Source organism: Alexandromys fortis, unplaced genomic scaffold, assembly GCF_014885135.2.
Source record: "Alexandromys fortis isolate MF-2015 unplaced genomic scaffold, M_Fortis_MF-2015_v1.1 scaffold_11, whole genome shotgun sequence".
Lineage (NCBI taxonomy): Eukaryota > Metazoa > Chordata > Mammalia > Rodentia > Cricetidae > Alexandromys > Alexandromys fortis.
Genome location: NW_026067912.1, coordinates 2,336,516 through 2,354,164, shown reverse-complemented (window position 1 = coordinate 2,354,164; position 17,649 = coordinate 2,336,516). Strand labels below are relative to the sequence as shown.

The 17,649-nt window shown below is 43.1% G+C and overlaps 1 protein-coding gene across 7 annotated transcripts in view; it reads left to right on the top strand.

The window, feature by feature from the left end:
- The window catches only part of Ebf1 (EBF transcription factor 1), a 387,947-nt gene that overhangs the window by 343,199 nt on the left and 27,099 nt on the right, over positions 1 to 17,649 (top strand). For all 7 annotated transcript variants that reach the window (XM_050138716.1, XM_050138715.1, XM_050138714.1 and 4 more), the window contains exon 11: positions 11,638 to 11,726. In XM_050138716.1, coding sequence (XP_049994673.1) covers positions 11,638 to 11,726 — 89 coding nt within the window. The remainder of the gene's footprint in view (positions 1 to 11,637; positions 11,727 to 17,649) is intronic.

The window sequence follows — 17,649 nt, the reverse complement described above, 5'->3', positions numbered from 1 at the left end:
AGATGGAAGTGTGTTTTAGGGAAGTGTTTGAGAACCAGTGGTGGTAGAGAGTATAACAGAGGGGGAAAGGTTGAGCCTTCGGGACAAGCAAATCATACCCAGGGCTCTCTTAGAATCTGGCACCCTCAGGTTGGTACATTAACCACATTGCTTTAAAGCCTTGTTTGAGTCTTTTTGTTTCTCTTATCTCTGGATTGGATTGCAATGGAAAAGCGTGTAAATACATACAATTAACCCTGTATCGCCCACTCCATCCTTTCTTCCTAGGCCATCGCAAGCATTGTATTCATGGCAATAAGAGGCATCTGTTGAGAATTGTGTATCAAACACCCGACAACGTCACCTCCCACCTCCCATTTTCACACTATAGACAGGAAGGGGCCAAAGAACACAGAGAAGGCCAGGGATGACATCTGGGCTCCAATCTAGTTGTGTCTTGCTCCAGAAAGCTTTGGGCAAAGAGAAGACTGTGCTATGTGTCCGCTACTCCTCTCAAATAAGGTCTGGTGACATGGGCATCATGGGACATGTGTGCAAAGAAAAAGAGCAGAGAAGATGGCAAGTGGGAGAGTAAATGAAGAGGGAGAAACTATTTGGAAGATACCAGAGGCCAAAATTATTAAAGAATGTTCTGGAAAGTCCTCATTTGTCCTAACTTGGCCGCTCTACCAAACATGCTTAGGGAAGGCTTCCTGGGCTTCAGTCTCTGTCCTTTCGTTCATATTTCTGTGGACTGAGGATACCTGAATCCTCAAATCCTTATCTTTTTTCTCTGCATAGTGGCGCCTCTTTTACAAGGTTGTTGGGGAAGTTAGACAGACTAGTCATAAAAATGCTTACCATCCTATACATCCTTAGAATTCATGTCAGTTTCTACTAATACATACTAATCATAGGAGAAGAAGGAAAAGGAAAAAAATATGGGTCCCACATCAGTGAGTGCCCTGTATCCTAGCAGCATGTCAGCGTTTACAGTTGTGTGATTCTGCACAGACCTGTGTTTTTCATAATCGTACATCCTACAGTGTGCCTGCGCCCTCACAGGGATGTTATAGTGGACTTTTGGTGTGACTGATCTTTGTCAGGCATCACACAAGTCACCAGGACAAGGGCACTCAGAGTTCAATGCCAGACGGCACTGCATGCCTCGAGAGGTTGTTCTAGCTTTGCAAGTCTTGGGTTTTCACTGTTTCCTGCAGCCAAGTCCATGTGCCAAGCTGGAGGTGGTGATGAATAGACACAGTTTCAACTGAGATTGGAGGATGCCAGGTTTGAAGCTAATCTGGGCTACTTAGATTTGGCTTCAGAAAACCTGCATCAGATACAAATTATTAGAAACTGTATTATTATGGTTTTTTTCGATGCCTTTGTGGATTTTCATTGGTGTGTTTCAAATGAATGCTAAGTTTAGGTCATAACCATTAAGGTCAGATGTCAGTGCTTAGTGACCAGGATGGCCATTTCTCTTGGCTAAGGGAAGCTTTGGAAGGATTGCTAAACTGCCCATGGTGTTAGGAACAGTCAGGCTATGAGGAGCTGTGGGTTACAGCGATGCCTGCAGGCACTGTAAGGATATCAAGGCTGAAAGAAAAGCTTCCAAGTTCAGGCAGAGGAAGCTCTGTGACTCTTTCAGGACGGTGACCCTTGGCGACAGCAATCACCCAGGCTGAGTGGACGCTGAAGCAGCCTGGCTTCACGTACTTCCTTTCTTTGTGACATCTGAGTTGGAAACGAGGTGGCTAGAAACATCTAGGTTCCTCTGCACAGCCCTTGTAGCCTTCTGTCTGACATCCACGTTACAAATTCTCTTTAATTTCACTTCAGTGTTCCCAAGCAACCACTTATTATCTCCCTTCTCCAAGTTATGAGCCCTTCCCTGCTTCTTCAGGGGGTCAGTCATGCTATTTAGAGTCCCCTCTCCCACACTTTTCCTAGGATCGCTTTTGTCCCCACCCTAATGGGTTTGCCAGCCTCCGCTGGGACGTCTCCATCTGACTACTGGTTTTGAGGAAATGGTTCTACAAACAGTGGAGCAGGTTTGTGAGTTGTCTAGAAAATTGTGATATCAACATTCTCGCAGAAGCACTCAGTCCCAAACGTTGATCTTGGTTACTTGGAAAGGAGAAAAGTCTGGCCTCTGACTTGGAGCTGTCCCCTGCTGAGAGCCACACATTGCTGGTGGCTTGTTCTAGGAGAGTAATAAGTATTGTTGTTTAGCAATTGTGCTGTTGGAATTCAGCTCCACTATGTCTGACAGTATTTATCTAAAATACTTTCCCTGGTGCGTGTTCAAGTTCCAGTAAACCGTGTCTTATTGTGCGACCTTTTCATTTTCCTTTGAAAAGGGATCAGCTCGTCAGATAAAAGCTACAAGCCCGAGTACAGGAAAAACGCGTGCTCAGAAAATCCAAGCATGATTGAAAACAAGATGTGTTAAATCAATGCGGTTTATCGCCTGCCTATTCCCGGCAATTGCTGTCCTAAGCGCATTCCGAACACACGCAGGATGATAAAAGTCCTGTGTCACAGCTCTCGCTGGGGTGGGGACAGAAGAAAACATGTTTATCAGACAGGCTGGGTGATTTTACACTCTTGATAACAGTTATTGTCAAAACTCTCTGGGAAGAAATCTGTAGAACAATTATAGAGGTAATATTACTCTTGATATATCAGAAGATCCGCCAGGAGAGAATTATGGATTTATCCTTAAGAAAGAAAGACGGAGTATGCTGGCCTTCAATCCTTAAACACCGCCATCCATTACACAGTGAAAACCAGCCTTCTCTTTTCCCTTAAAGGAGCAAATCTGTCTTTGAAACTTAATCATAAATGATCCAGATTTTTTTTCTAATCCAAAATAAAAAGATTAGATTGAAAGGTAAAAAAATATAGAGAGATACAAATCCATAAAACTATGACAATTTAGCTTCAGTTTTCTGGAGGGAATTAATTTTAATTTTATACTTGAATCAAATTTGGATTTCAAAATTCAGGCCCCTGGAAATCCAAGCAGATCACAGCCCACCATAGAGGATGGCAGGGTGACAATGAGAGAATAGCAGTCTCTCTTCATTGTCACGGGTTCTACCCACTTCCAGGTCTAGATGGAGAGTGACCCTCCAGGGAGACATGGAGGTCTGCCTGTGAGGATGTGCTTCTCACCAAGGACCTTCTAGAAACTTCCAAGGGGTTGTGGTAGGAAAGAGATCAGCCTGATATACCATAACAGATAGCATATCGTAATTCTGTACCTCTTTTTCTTAAGCAAACGCCTTGCCTTTGAAGGTCTTTACAAGTTGGGTCTATAAGGAAAACCTGGTGTGTTGCTTAGTTAAACTGTCGACTTGATATAACCTGCAGTCACCTAGAAAGGCTGTCTCAGTGGAGGAATTGTCTAGATCAGGTTAACGTATGGCAGATTGTCTCGATTGCTTAACTGAGGTGGGGTGGAAGAACTACCCTGAATTGTTGGCCTGGGTTGGGTCCAGAACTGTGAGGGAAGCTAGCTGAGAGCAAGTGAACAAGTAATCAGGGCCTCTCTGTCTCTCTCTCTCTCTCTGTCTCTCTGTCTCTCTGTCTCTCTGTCTCTCTCTCTGTCTCTCTCTCTCTCTCTCTCTCTCTCTCTCTCTCTCTCTCTCTCTCTCTCCCTCCCTTCCTCCTCCTTCTCCCTCTCTCTTTCTCTCTCTGCTCCTGACTGTGAATGTGATGGTTTAAATTCCTGCCTTGATTTCCCCCACAGTGACGGACTGTGACCTGGAACTGTGGACTGAATTAACCCTTTCCTACCATATGCTACTTTCTCTGCAGGGCTCGTTACTATAGTAACAGAAAGGAAGCTGGGGATTGGGGAAGGCCGAGAATAAGGTTTCCTGATGAACACTGAGGCGAGTTTAAGATATGAGGGTGTTTGCTAATGGGATAAACTTAAAGAAATCAGACTAAGGAAGGTCTGGTTCATCTGGATGAAGTCGGGATTCTGGGTGTAAAACCTCCTGGGATCAAAGGTAGGGATAAAGGGCAAGGAGGCTGTTTGGAGAATAAGACTTCTTTTCCATGGGCTGTAGATAGATTATCAGCATTAGATATCTCAGCACACCAAGCCAAGCTCTGCACAACACCACCTGACAAGTGTCCTGGACTATCATATAACTGAATGCCTCAGTTTCCCACATTTGAACGGGGTTGCTGATTTTTAACTTTTATGCCAAGGGGAGATTATAGTAGTTCATGGGATCCTCTTTGATGGAAAGTGCTCTGCTCTTCCTGGGAAAAGAGCCTCCCCTTGAGGCTGTATTCAAGATGGAACCTCAGTACAGGACATTTGTGATCATTAACATCTCTGCAAAGCCTCCAGGGGCCCTTGGAGCTGAGAGAAACATTGAGTTTAGGATGGGAAAACTTAAAAAGTTAGTCTTCTTTGGCAGATGCCTTTGGAAGTTACCTGCTGTAGTATAAATTGGTATGAATATATCACAGGCTCATCAAGAAATACGTGCACACAAGGACATGAGAGGCCCACATCCTTTTACCTGGGAATTTATTCCCAGTGTTGTTCATTATAACTCTCCTTAAGTCAATGAACATTTGGGGGAACAAAACCCTCTACATCGTCATTCATAGGGCATTTGATACACAAATCATGGCCATTCATGTATAATTATATGCTATAACCATTAAAAAGAATGAGAGTGGTACATTTAATGTATATTTACAAAAAACAGCCTTGAGATGGTATCTGAAAGCATAATATAACCCTAAGAAGGGCAGTGCTTCTTTTGGGTGGGGTTGTCATGAAGCTCTCCCTCCTGTTGTGGTTTAAGAAGTTTCCCAGAGTGGGAATGTGTTGCTTATAGATTTAGAAAGGCAGCAAAGCTATTTCGTCTGGAAAACCAGAAGCGCGTCACTGTCCTCCTCCTGAGAAGTTATTAATTCCCAAACACACACAAGCCCTTTGCATTTCAGTAACCTCCTCAGGAATCAGTCACCTCCAGCTCTCCCACTTTCCTGGGTTTCTGGCTCTGTTTCTCCAGGGTTTCCATCACGTGTCCTTTAGGTGCCATTCCATATAAAAATGACTCTCCCCCTCCCCACCAATTACTCAATTCTTTTGCTTGGTTTTTGTATTTCCAAGTCGTTACCACAAAGGAGGTTCACACAGGACAAATAAATCAGAGTATGTTCAAAGGTAGTTTGGGGGATCTCCTCTGCCCCCGCCTGCCCTCCCATTGATCATTTCTTCCAATATTGATTCTATCTCTCTCGACACTTTTGTGCTTGAAATCACATCTTTCCATGGTCCAGTGAGCCAGCTTTGGAAGCTCCTCTGAGCCTTCTTGGATGCCAGGGCAGGGCCACCAGGTTATGGAAACCTTTTTTTTTTACTCAAAAGAGGCGCTGACTTGCAAGAGGTTTGCTTTCAGGCATCTCAGAGGGTGTATCTGGTCCACAGATGAGCTGACCTGGCGTGGCGCTTGATTCCCCCAGCATCTAGGCAGGTAATGAAACACCCACGTGGCTGGAAGTGCGGCCAGTCTCTTCAATTACACTCTTTGTGGTTCTTGTTTTGGGTTTCAGGTTGATTTTTTTTTTCTTCTTCTTCCATTAGTATATTTTAGAGTTACTCTTGAAGATAGCTTCCCGAAGATAACTTGCTGTTTTACTGTTTACCTCTGGTTGTTAATTTAGTGACTGAGGGAAAAATGGGGCTATTAAGGAACAAAAAGGCTCTGCCTAGCACATAGGTAATAAGTCTCCTGCCAGAATGGATCTGCCTGGAAGGGAAATGCTCGGCTGTTACTCCTTTAGTTCAAATATAGAGTAGTCACTAGGGAAGCTGGGGAAACCAGGCGCTAGTTTTATCATTGCCTTTGCTATGAGCTTTTATTTATTACTTGGCATGGAGTCTACATATGTGTTTGGACATTAAACGGCAATAGAATATAAATATTACCTTTCTAATATCTGAATTTCTTTTTATTTCCAGTCAAAATGACATCATGTCACACAGCCATTAAAAAAGGAAATTAAAACCCCAGAAATACGTGAAAGTACCTCAGCGAGTTGCTGAGCTATGAAAGCCTCTCACTCTGTGAGCTTTGGTCTGAGTGGCACCCAGCGCCTTCCCTGTGTGTTAGGGGACAAGGCTCTCCAGCCCCGTCACTATTGTTTCCAGAGACTGATGCTGCAGAAGCTAAAAGATGACAGAGAAGGAATAATTTCTTTTAAAAGGAACAAAAAGGGGAAGAGGAAAATCAGTTTTCACTATAGTAGATGAACCCTGTAAACATTCTGGAAGAGAAGTCTTTACTTGATTTGTTTGTGAAGTGGATTTCTTAAAAAGAGAGAGAGAGAGAGAGAGGAAAAAGAAAAAAAATCTGAAAATACAGTTGACTCATTACTAAATGTTTTAATTTTATAATTAGAATTATTGTATAAAATCTAGTTGCCATACCTACATTTTCTTCACCTATAGTGTTTCATGCTGCAGAAGCCTCTGGACATTGCAGCAGTAGATTTGTATGATGGGAGCTTTGCTGTTTAGGGCAGGACCTGTGGCGATGCCCACTAGGGGAAAGGCCTCATAAACAAGTTTGAATGGAAAGTTACCAGTTAGTTCCCTTTGCAGGAGTTTGAGCTGATGAGTCAGGGGAGGAACCTAAAGGCATTTGTAAGTAGCCCAATGCAGCCAGATGAAATGGCTTGATATTTTTAACTGTTTAATTAACTGGGTGGTTTTTTTTCCTCTTTCAAAAGAAATAGCTTTGCTGACGATGACGTAAGAACCTTAGCGGTAGAGTGTGTGCTCCTTCCCTTGTCCATTCCCAGTGCCACGCGCATCACAGCTGGGGATGCAAGGGTCCCCTGATCCCTCAGGCATTGCATTTGCCCTGCAACCTGGAGCACCTGAGTAGAGCGCTTGACCTTGCCTTTTACGTGTTTGCAAGAAAGTTTCAGACTGCCCTTGGCATACTGCACAGAGCTCTGTGACGCCTATAGCCATGGAATGCAGGGCTACTAGAAAATAAGTTGGAAGGAAGGGTCAGTGGAAGACATCTCAATTCACTAACTGCTCTCCAGGAGCCTGGTTCCCTCTCTGCCACCTTTCACAAGAAGCTGTTCAAAGCGGTTTCTATGCGGCACACAGGGCAGTGGACTTTGGAATAAGAGGGGAAGCCTACCTAAGAAAGACCAAGCGTGGCTCTGACTCTACAATTCAAGTATTTTCATCTGTTCTTTTGGGTTAAGCACTTTTTGCACAAAATTTATTTTTAAAAGCTTAAGAAGTTGTGACACAAAATGATTGATTCCTACCTAGAGATGTGGTCACCGCTACAAACGCATGATGACGGGACCTCTATCTATCTTTCAGCATTTTAGAAAGCGCATAGGCAAAGCCAGGCAGTCGCAGCGCACGCTTTTGTACTAGCACTTGGGAGGCAGAGGCAGGCAGATCTCTGAGTTCGAAGCCAACCTGGTCTACAGAGAGAGTTCCAGAACAGCCAAGGCCACACTGAAACCTTGTCTCAAAAAAAAAAAAAGCATATAATTGGTCCTATTCTATTCCAAGAGTTTAAGCATTGAGCCATTTCTTTTCGTGACAAAGGATGTTCCCCCCTAAACCTGTGAGTCTTCTTCATCCTTACCTGATTCGGGGGTGAAAGTATCTGAAATCCTTCTCAGGATGAAGGTGAGATGCTTGGAAGCAGAGCCCAAAGGGTCACTCTTGACACGATACGCCTTCTGTGGTTCACAGCCTCCTCTGTTTCTCTTCTTTGAACTGAGGTTGCCCATGCCTCTTTATGCGGCTGATTATGCTCAATTAACCCGCTCTGGTTTTTCTTTCTCTACCAGATTCTCGGAATCGTCCCAAGTTTGAGGGGGGAAAATTGATTAGTCCTTTTCTGCTGCCGCCCCTGAGCCCTGCACTTGAGTACAATGAGGTCACTTTGTTGAGGAATTAACTTTATATTACATTTTTGCAGGGTAGATGCATGTCCCTAAGGTACCACTACTCCTGCTGATGAAATAAATATACCTTCTTTATGATTCTCCCCCCATTACCCTCTGTTGATTTTCCCGGAGTTTATGTACAGTCACATATTTATACAACTGGGCAAAAGTATACTACTTATTTTTCTTATGGTTTGTAATAACCTATGCAAGGTTATTAAAGGGTACACAGACCCCCTTTTAAGGCATAGGTCCTTATGTCATTACTTTATACAAGCAGCTCAGATTCCATCTCGGCAACAATCTCTTGCTTTTAACCTTTTTCTCTGATTATAAAAGTAATTATATGCTTATTGTGGGGGAGGGGGCGGTGGGGGGTTTGAAAACAGAGAATGAGCCAGGCACAGAGGGGAGAAACATTTTAGGAGGTATGGGTTTTAGAAACAACTAATATTCATCCGACTGTGTCTAGATGCTGTTGTTTGTTACACACATAGGTAAGAGGGCAGGTAGGTTGACGATTCATTCACTCATTAAAATGTCACCAGAGACAGAGACACTGCTCAGTGGCTAAGAGCACTTGATGCTCTTACCACAGCCACCTATAACTCAAGTACCAGGAGAGCCAATGCCCCCTCCTGGGTTCCTTGGGCACCAAACACACATACCTATATAGAGGCACTCACACATAAACAAACATGAATCTTGAAAAGTCATCATAATATACACGCCTGCCCCTGTAGTCTTTTAAACCTAACACTAGAAAAGTCAGTAAGTGGTTGGTCACATGACACTGATTCTGAAACTGGGATCCTGTTCAGTTCTCTTTACTACTTTGCCCCTCTTCGGCTTCTCTCTACATTGAGCTCAGTTCCATCCCCTCTTCCCTGATATTTAATCTCCTTTTCGTGGGGAGAGCTGTGTCTGTTTTAAGAACTACCCAAACTGCCAATCCTGATTAGATGGTCCCTCGCACACGTGACTTTTTTTCCCTACTCAGAAAAGTCTTGCAGGCTCCTTTGAGTTTCAAGGGATAGCATGTTTCATCTTGCAGGGCCGTAATGGTAATATTGTCTGTAGTGCTGGAACATTCCACTGTCCTACTCGCTCCTGAGATTCTGAGTGCAAGTCCACACACTTGAAAATGCTGGTAGGAGGCAAATCCTAAAGGCACCAGAAATAAATAAGAACCCTTCTCCATGGCTCACTAAAATATCCCCTCTGTCATGGTTTATGTCCATAGCGTAGATGCTTATTTTTGTTTGAGTAATGAGTTTAATATGTCTAATCCAATTACTCTTCACTGCAACAGAATGACTTCTTCTCAGCTCTTTTGCTATTACTTCCATATGATGTTTGAATCGATTCTTTTAATTGCTGATATTAAGTGTCAGTCATTCCGTGGTGAATTGTTGGCCTGATAGCCAGAAAATCACGTTCTCCTGACCCCAGCATAAAAGCTTGGCAATGAGCAGCCTGGGTTTCTAGACACACTGGGAATTCATTATACGAATGATGAAATGGGCGGATCCGCACCTTTCGTGTTATTGGTGCCTTAGACTGGAAAGGTAAAAACTCTAGGATGCTGAATTATGTTTTCAGGAACTGGGTGTGATACTCTTAATTGTCTAAAGCTACCGTTTATGGTTAAATATTTTGCTGGCAGTTAGCCCTATGGGTGGGGCGCTAGATACAATATATAGCTTAACCCCCGGTGTCCAACTGTCTCTCTGACTCATTTCTCTATCAAATACCACAGATTCTATGGGTAATACCTTCTGGGCATAAAGAGCTCCATGGGTTTTTTTTCTCTGCAAGTCAATCTGAAGAATTCTTCTCAAGGACCTAGAAAGAATTTCTAAAATAAAAGGAATAATAAATATTGTGCCTTAACTCATAAACTAGAACAGAAAGATTCACTAACCTGGGTGTAATTTTTGCTAATTTCCACAAGAGACAGATGGAAGGTTTCCTGGCCGGAGGAGTGGGGGAGGGGAGAGCTGCCTAAATTTCATATTTGAAAAAAAAGAAGATTTCATTATCCATCATGAAAATGCAGCTCTATTAATGACTGGGATAGGCACTATAGTTTGGGAAGGGGAAAAAAATCTCTAAATAAAGTTACTTGAAGTTCATTCGGACTTAAAACATCCAAGTGAAGTAAAAGTACTTCCTCTGATTTATGTGTCTTCGGGAGAAATAGCGACTGGCTTTTTACTAACCTATGTAAAACAATGTACTTTTGTAAATGGATTTCTGGCCACTTTATTCAGATCCCCCCTTTTTTTTCTTACATAAAAAGTAAGCACTGTCAATCAAGGAATTTTAAGGTTTATTTCCTTTTTAGCAATGATTGATAGCCTTTTAGATTTACAAGTTGACAAGTTAAAGGGTTCTATTGGTATAATTATGTTCTAAATTCACAGTCTCTCAATTTAAATGTCCTTTTAAAACCGAGAGATTATCATACCTGTATTTTGAAAAGTGGGCCAGTCAGTTTGGGTTGGTATACAAATTGCTTCCATTAGCCTTGGGACCTATTTGAATGGAATACAGTTTTTTTTTTTAAAGTTAGTACGAATCTTACTTTTGAAATTTAGGTTAATGGAAATGCATTTTAAGTACAGCATAAGGCAACTTGTTTTTTAATTTATAGATAAAATGTTAGGGCTAGAGAGGCTGTCTTTTTGTTCGGTAAGGGAGAAAATATGCAATGAAATACTTTAGTTAAACTAAGAAAGAAAAGAAAAGGAATTGTACAAAAAAATAGTAAAATCCTATTGCCTACTTATTGCTCCGGATACTAGGAGTATGTGTGGAGGAGGGTCTTGCCATCTTTCCTGCCTTCTCAGACTAGATAGGCTCAAGATGGTTTGTATCCTAGGAAGGAATTCTGGAAATGATAGCATAGATTCTAGTTTCTATTTGGTCTAGCTTAAGAGAATGTGTCCAACAGAATACAATGCGGTCCATTGTCTCCAAACGTTATTATTGCAGTTGGCTCTCTGAGTCTTTTAGTAAAACGTTCTTAGAGACCCAGCTGGGCTAAGCTAGTTTTCCACAGAGGCTTCTTTTTTTTCTTCTTTTTCCTTTCTTTCACATAATATCAATGCTGTGAGTGGGTCTGTCATTCAAGATGGGAAGATTTTGAATCAAGAGCACGTTAAATACTTGTCTCTGTAGATTCTTTCAAAGGTTACGGAGACATGCCTCTCACACTGCTCTGCCCTCGGGCATGTTCACTGCATAGAAAATGCTCAGCTATTGGATCTACTGAGTCTCTATAGGAGGCTTAACAGATCTCTGGGTGGTCCCCTGCTATTTAGAATATATAGGTACTTTTAGACAAGCTCTTGACTTTTTACCCAGCTTATCTGCAATGAGGAGGTGAATCTTAAAACCTTGAAGCAAAGCCCATTCTACTTTTCAGTTAGGATCATGTTAAGGGTGTAAAAGATTCTGCCCGAGGAGTTGTGTTCTGAGACTCACTCGCTCCCGATGTTTTGTCAAGAGTCAGCCCCCTCCACAGTAATTATAATAGATGGTGGAAGTGCCCGACATGGAGGAAATCTCTATGAGGGACTCAAGAGTATCGACTAAATGCTAAGGGTTATGTCTCTGCCATCTGTGCTGCGAACAACGCTGTATTTCCCAAAATGTTCAAATCCTCTGACTTCTTCCTTACAGCCCTCAATGAACCCACCATCGACTATGGTTTCCAGAGGTTACAGAAGGTCATCCCCCGGCATCCTGGTGATCCAGAACGCTTGCCGAAGGTCAGAATTCCCCCTCTTTGGTTTCTATAAAATCGGATTTGAGAATGGCAAAATACCTTCTTGGTGAAGACAAAAGTAGTTTATAGATAACCAACTCGCGGGTGCATTGTGTGTCATGATAAAAGGAGCAAATACTTGGGACTGGGCGATGCTGTGACTATTTATATCATGGCACTTGGCAACTTTAGTAACCCTTTGTGTTGGCCCTATTTCCACTCGTAGTTTAGGAAAGAAAAGAATGATGCAGAGAGAGGTAAGACAATTTGCCCAAGGCTGCACAGCATGTACACTGCAAAAATTTCAATCTACTCAGCCTGTCTCTGGAGTTTGGGCTAATCATTCAGTATGTCATATTGATTCTCAAGAAGAAAAGGAATGCCAGAGCTTATCTGCTCAAAGCTGTGCTTACCTCTGGTGAGGGTAGAAGGAGATCAAAGGGAAATGGATTGGTAGATCTGGTAGAAGGGGCTGGAAAGAAAACAGACGTAGACACTACGACTGGTCAAATAGGACATTTTTTTGCATAAGGCATCTTTCTTATTTGAAAAAATTAAACCCAAAGCTGTGAGAAACAAAATGAAAGAATAAAGACAACAATATTATGTTGCTGTCAATGCAGAAATTGGAGATTGAGCCTTGATGTGACTCTTGTGTGCCTCCTGTGTGAGACCACGGTTTGTATGGGACGCAGAGTCAGACATGGCTAATCATGGCTGAAAATAGAAGGTGCACAAGCATAAGTTCCCGCAAAGTTCTGTATGGTCTCAGCAGAGACAACAACTAAATAGGTTCAGAGGACAGAGTCAGGCTAGCTGTCATGGTTAATTGACAGGAAAACCTTGTTTAACTTATGGCATGGTTTGATAGCATCACCTTAAATGAATGGATGAGAGGTCCTCTCCTCACTACAGCCAAATGTGTAGTGTCTAGATCTGTATATCCCCAAGAAAGAATATTAAAAACAGCTGTTGCATCCTTCTTGGCCCAGGACCTCTTCAAGGGGCAGGTACATGGTCAAATTCTCCCTGTATAGGGCTGTACTTGTAGGCAGATCCTCCTGTCAGAGGAGGTCCCATCTGTCATACTGCTGTCTCCTGGGCCTGTGCATGGATATGAGGAACAGGGCGAGTGGGTGTGATACCCACCAGTACCCAAGAGAGGACAGATTGTGACAGGCATGCCTGTCTTCTACTTTGACCTCCAGGGAAGAACAGAGCTTCCAGTTCCTTATAACAGCCCTACTTCTACTGAGGTGCTGTTCATACTGATAGACCGTTCTGAAAAGCACTTCATCTGGGGAAGGAATAATATGATGTGTCATTGTGTTTGCATTTCTCTCTTGAAAGGGGGTCCTGCGTTGTTTCCTCTCTCTTCTTTTATTCTTGGTGAACTATGAAACAGTCAATTGGAACAATGGGCAGCTGTGTCTTTCAGGGCATAGGTGTTCTGTGGAAAAGTTGAAATTTAGGTCCCTCTGTTCAGCAGGAACGTAGCGTCTGTGTATTTCCTGTGAAATACTCTGATAAGTTATAGACAATGGTGGACATGATGTGTGCCCATTGGTAAGTTACAAACAATGGTAAACACAATGTGTGCCCACTGGTAAGTTTTAAACAATGATAGACATGATGTGTGCCCACTGGTAAGTTACAAACAGTAGTAAACACAATGGGTACCCACCGATAAGTTATAAACAATGGTAAACATGATGTGTGCCCACTGATAAGTTATAAACAATGGTAGACATGATGTGTGCCCACTGATAAGTTATAAACAATGATAGACATGTTGTGTGCCCATTGATAAGTTTTAAACAATGGTGGACACAATGTGTGCCCAGTGGTAAGTTATAAACAATGGTAAACATGATGTGTGACCATCGATAAGTTATAAACAATGATAGACTTGACATGTGCCCACACAGAGAGCTGTGCTCTTGTCTTAGTGTGGTAGAACTGAGACACGGGTACGATGACAACTTTTTCTGCTGAATCCATTTAGGCAGTGACTTTATTTTCATGGAGATTTTAGGTGAGCATTTTATCTCTGGGGTCTTCGGGGTTGAGAGCACAGCCTGGGAGTTCAGATTGGGCCATATAGGATTAAGTCCTCCATCACTTGTTAGCCAGGTGACCTGTGTCAAAAGCCTTTCTTCCCTTTCCTTGGCTCAGTTTCCCCATCTGTCAAATGGGAGTAGTGATTCTTTCTGCTTTGCTAGGTTGTTTCTCTGGTTACTTACTTAGCTCCTGACAGAGGGTAACCCTGGTTATGTGTCAGTTGAATAAAAGCAGGAGCAGAAAAGCCCCATTCCCCCCAAAATTGAATCTATGCTTTATCCTCTGTGCCTCAGTTTTTTCATCTACAATAGTGGGATAATAGAATCATAAAAGGATTAAAGTCTGGTTAAATGCTTGAGGTTTAAAGAAGCTAGGAAGTATTTTTGCTTTTCTTTTTCTTTCTTTTTCTCTCTCTCTCTCTTTTTTTTTAAAAAAAAAGGATAGTGGAATCAGAATATAAAAGTGAGTTTTTGTTAACTTACACCTAAAAACATTTTTATAGTTGTGCGTTAGATTTAAAAATGTTTTATAGTTAGCCCAGGCACATGTCGCTTTGTCCCTAGAGGCCCTTGGGTAAACCACTCAGCCCTTTCTTCCTGGATTTGGGAGGAGCAATCAAGGAGACAATGGACATGTGTGTGTTAAGGAAACACTGCAGCTTGCTTCCAACCACTCCAACTGTGTAAGGACTGTGGCCAGAGGAGCCCACCCCAGGAAGCTCTCCCTGTGACTCAGAGCAGAATGGCTGTCCTCTTGGCTCTGCATGTTAAGGTGGAGCAAGAGTTCAAGGGCAGGGTCAGGAAGTGGCAGATGGAGCCAGGACTAGGTATTCCTGTGGACTTGAGAGAGATTTATACCCCTACTGTCCATTGTTAGGGCCATAGCACGGGGCCCCGCCTTTCTCAGACTCATGGTCAGTATTTGTCAAACAGGAGTGTTTCAGTGAACTGCGGACCACACACCTTAAAAAACAAACTCCGCTTTATTAAATCCATGTGTTTGGGAATAGACAAAGCTAGATTCATACAACCACCCACATATTCTGTCAAATGAAACTTGCTCCAAAGACCACGCAGACAGCTCTCCGTAATAATATGCCTTTGTATACAGCCTTGCCCTTTTTCAAAGCACTTGGACTTGCTTTGTTTTACTGGATCCCCTCTTCTGAAAGCAGTTGGGAAAATAGACATTTTTCTCTTTATCTTCCCCATTTACCAAACAGGAAAGGAGGAGCGAGCAGACTCTCTGTAAGTTATTTCATCTCTTAGAGACACTAGAGTTATGCTAACCCTTTATATTTAGCAGTTTCATTTCTTTCATAAGCACACGGAGCTGAGCAGGCTAAGGTCTTTAAAGTATTCTGGCCTGTTTTACTGATAAACGAACTTTGTTTTCTGGGTCCTGCAGGAGAAATGTGACTTTGGGGTCCAGGTTGACTTCTTGTAATGGGGAAGTGAGAGGGATGAGGACTGTGGCCAATCAGAAGCTGAGATGCTAATTGCCTTGGTGATGCCACACAGAAACTTTGAGCAAGGATTCTCTCAGCATTTAAGGCCAAAGGCAGCATCTCCTTTCCTTTGTAGTTCGCTCCTTGTCTTCCTAAGCAGCCTTTAAACTTCAGCCCACAGGCAGTTCAAGCAGGCCTCTAGTCTAGCCGGCATTCCATACACACTGGCTGCAAATTTTGGGAAGCTAGGATTGTGTTTTTTTCACGCCTATTGCATGTCTAGCGCTGCTTGATGGCGTCTGCTGCAGAGCAGAGCGGCCAAGCAAGCCGGTGCGCAAGCCAGATACACGAGGAGTTTGGAAAGCAGACCGAGGACTTGGTGCATGCACGGACTTCATGTCTGCAGCCTCAGGTTCCTCCTCTGTGGAGCAGCTGTTTCCCAGTGCTCCTAGGAACTAAGGAGGGGAAGCATACAGAGAGAAGTTCCAGGCAACTGGGGAGAGTCCATTAAGTGGGGACACTAATCTCTGCATGACACACATCCCATAATCCACAGAAGAGGCATTTAGGCTGAACCGTATCCCCCCCCCCTCCACAAGGAGGTCTGTCTGCTGACTTGCTATGACATCAGAACCAGGAAGTGAGAAAGCTCAAACTTAAACTCAGGTTCATGAGTTCAAAACCCTCCCCGTGTCTATGTTAAACTTCCACCGTTTTTCGTATCTGGTCACTCAAATACTTCTGCCTGAAGGCAATTACTTTCTGCCTTTTCTTCCTCAGCAATATCTTCTGCCCGTGCCCCACAGATGCTCAGGAGCTTTTCCCCCTTCCTCTATGGATAGGGGCTGGTTTGGAAATCTCTACCAGGCTACCACTGTTTGATTATGAGATCCAGTCTCCCTTCTAGAGAAAATCGAGCAATTTGGGGAAAGCAACAAAGGCCACATTTGTGTATTTTGCTTTATGGAGCTGAAAATATCTGGTAAATTGATCCGGTGGGAGTCATAAATACACATTACTTTATCTTGTTCTTCGTGTCCTATACCCCAGAGCCTTGATAGAACAACACCACTTAATAGACTTAAGAAAGAGTAATTACACTCATTGGTTGTGTGATTTTTCAGCCCTCCCAGCCCTGCCTGACCTTCTAATTTAGCTCACCGTGTCTAACTAATGCGTTTATATTCATCTTTTATGAAGCATGGTTAGTGCAGGGTTGACTCTACCGTCTTCTCTAGCTGTCTGCCCAGGTTCTGGATCTGGTTGGTACTGAGGGGGAGAAGAAGCCATCCATCTCCATATATTAGCATGGATAGACAGCCATAGACATGGCGGCGAGCATTTGTCATCCCTTATGAAACATAATACAAAGTATTTATTACATTTTTTTCCTTTAAAGCTTTTATACATCCTAGCATTATTTACAGCTAAACATGCAGGCAAAAGATGCGAGTGTTTTTAAAATCATTACTGCTAATGTCTCAGCTTGTCAGAAGTGCTTAAATTCTCCTGCACTTTGTCTAAAAACTTGGTACTGTTGCCTTTTAAGCACAGCACACTTAAAGGCTCTTGCGAGTCAGATCTGCAAACACTGCTGACAGTCTGTGATGGATGATATTGCAAAATTTGCAAGATGTTTGTCATTTCACACAGCCTACATATTAAGGAATGGATTAAGAAACTCAAAACCCCTATGGGAAACAGTCATCCCCCCTCAAACCCCAGCCAAACCTCGAACCCCCAAGAGCACACCAGAATCTCTCACTCGGCTGTCTCTCCCAACTTCTCCTCACTCAGCCATTGGATCCCAATTGTTCTCTGAGCATTTTCTCTCACCATATGGTCTCCTCATTACCATACACTAAGAGTCCATATGGGAAACTTGTGAAATGAACTGTATTCATTTTAACTGCCAGATGAGCAGCCTTGTGCTTTGCAAGCCTAGCTTAAGTCATCTGCTGTCTTCGCGTTGTTATGGCAACATGGCGCCAATAAAAAATTCTAATCTACTGTAAGTGATCACAATATTTTAAGTGCTTGCCTATAACTGGCCTCAAAAGTGACATGAGACAGGAGGGCTTTGATTTGTCCAAAGGCATGGGCAGTGGTAGTTGATTCCAGCAGGTGTCAGTAAGGAAGCTGCTGAGACTGTGGCTCTGTGCCCATGGGGCCATGGACTAAAATGTGGCTTGTCACAGGGTTAGCATGCAGAAGCGTGGACCAAAGGGCACATGGGTCTTAGACCCTTTGGATGAATCTAAATCACACCCTGAATGTCAATCACTGCGGTCGCTCAGATACATGTCTCTGCTGGTGCTGGTGAGCCGGCCAACCATGGATGCCGCTCTAGGTTTGGACTCATTGAGGCGGGAGCAGATCCTCCTGGGAGCCTCTCCTTCATTGCCATCTGAAAATCTCG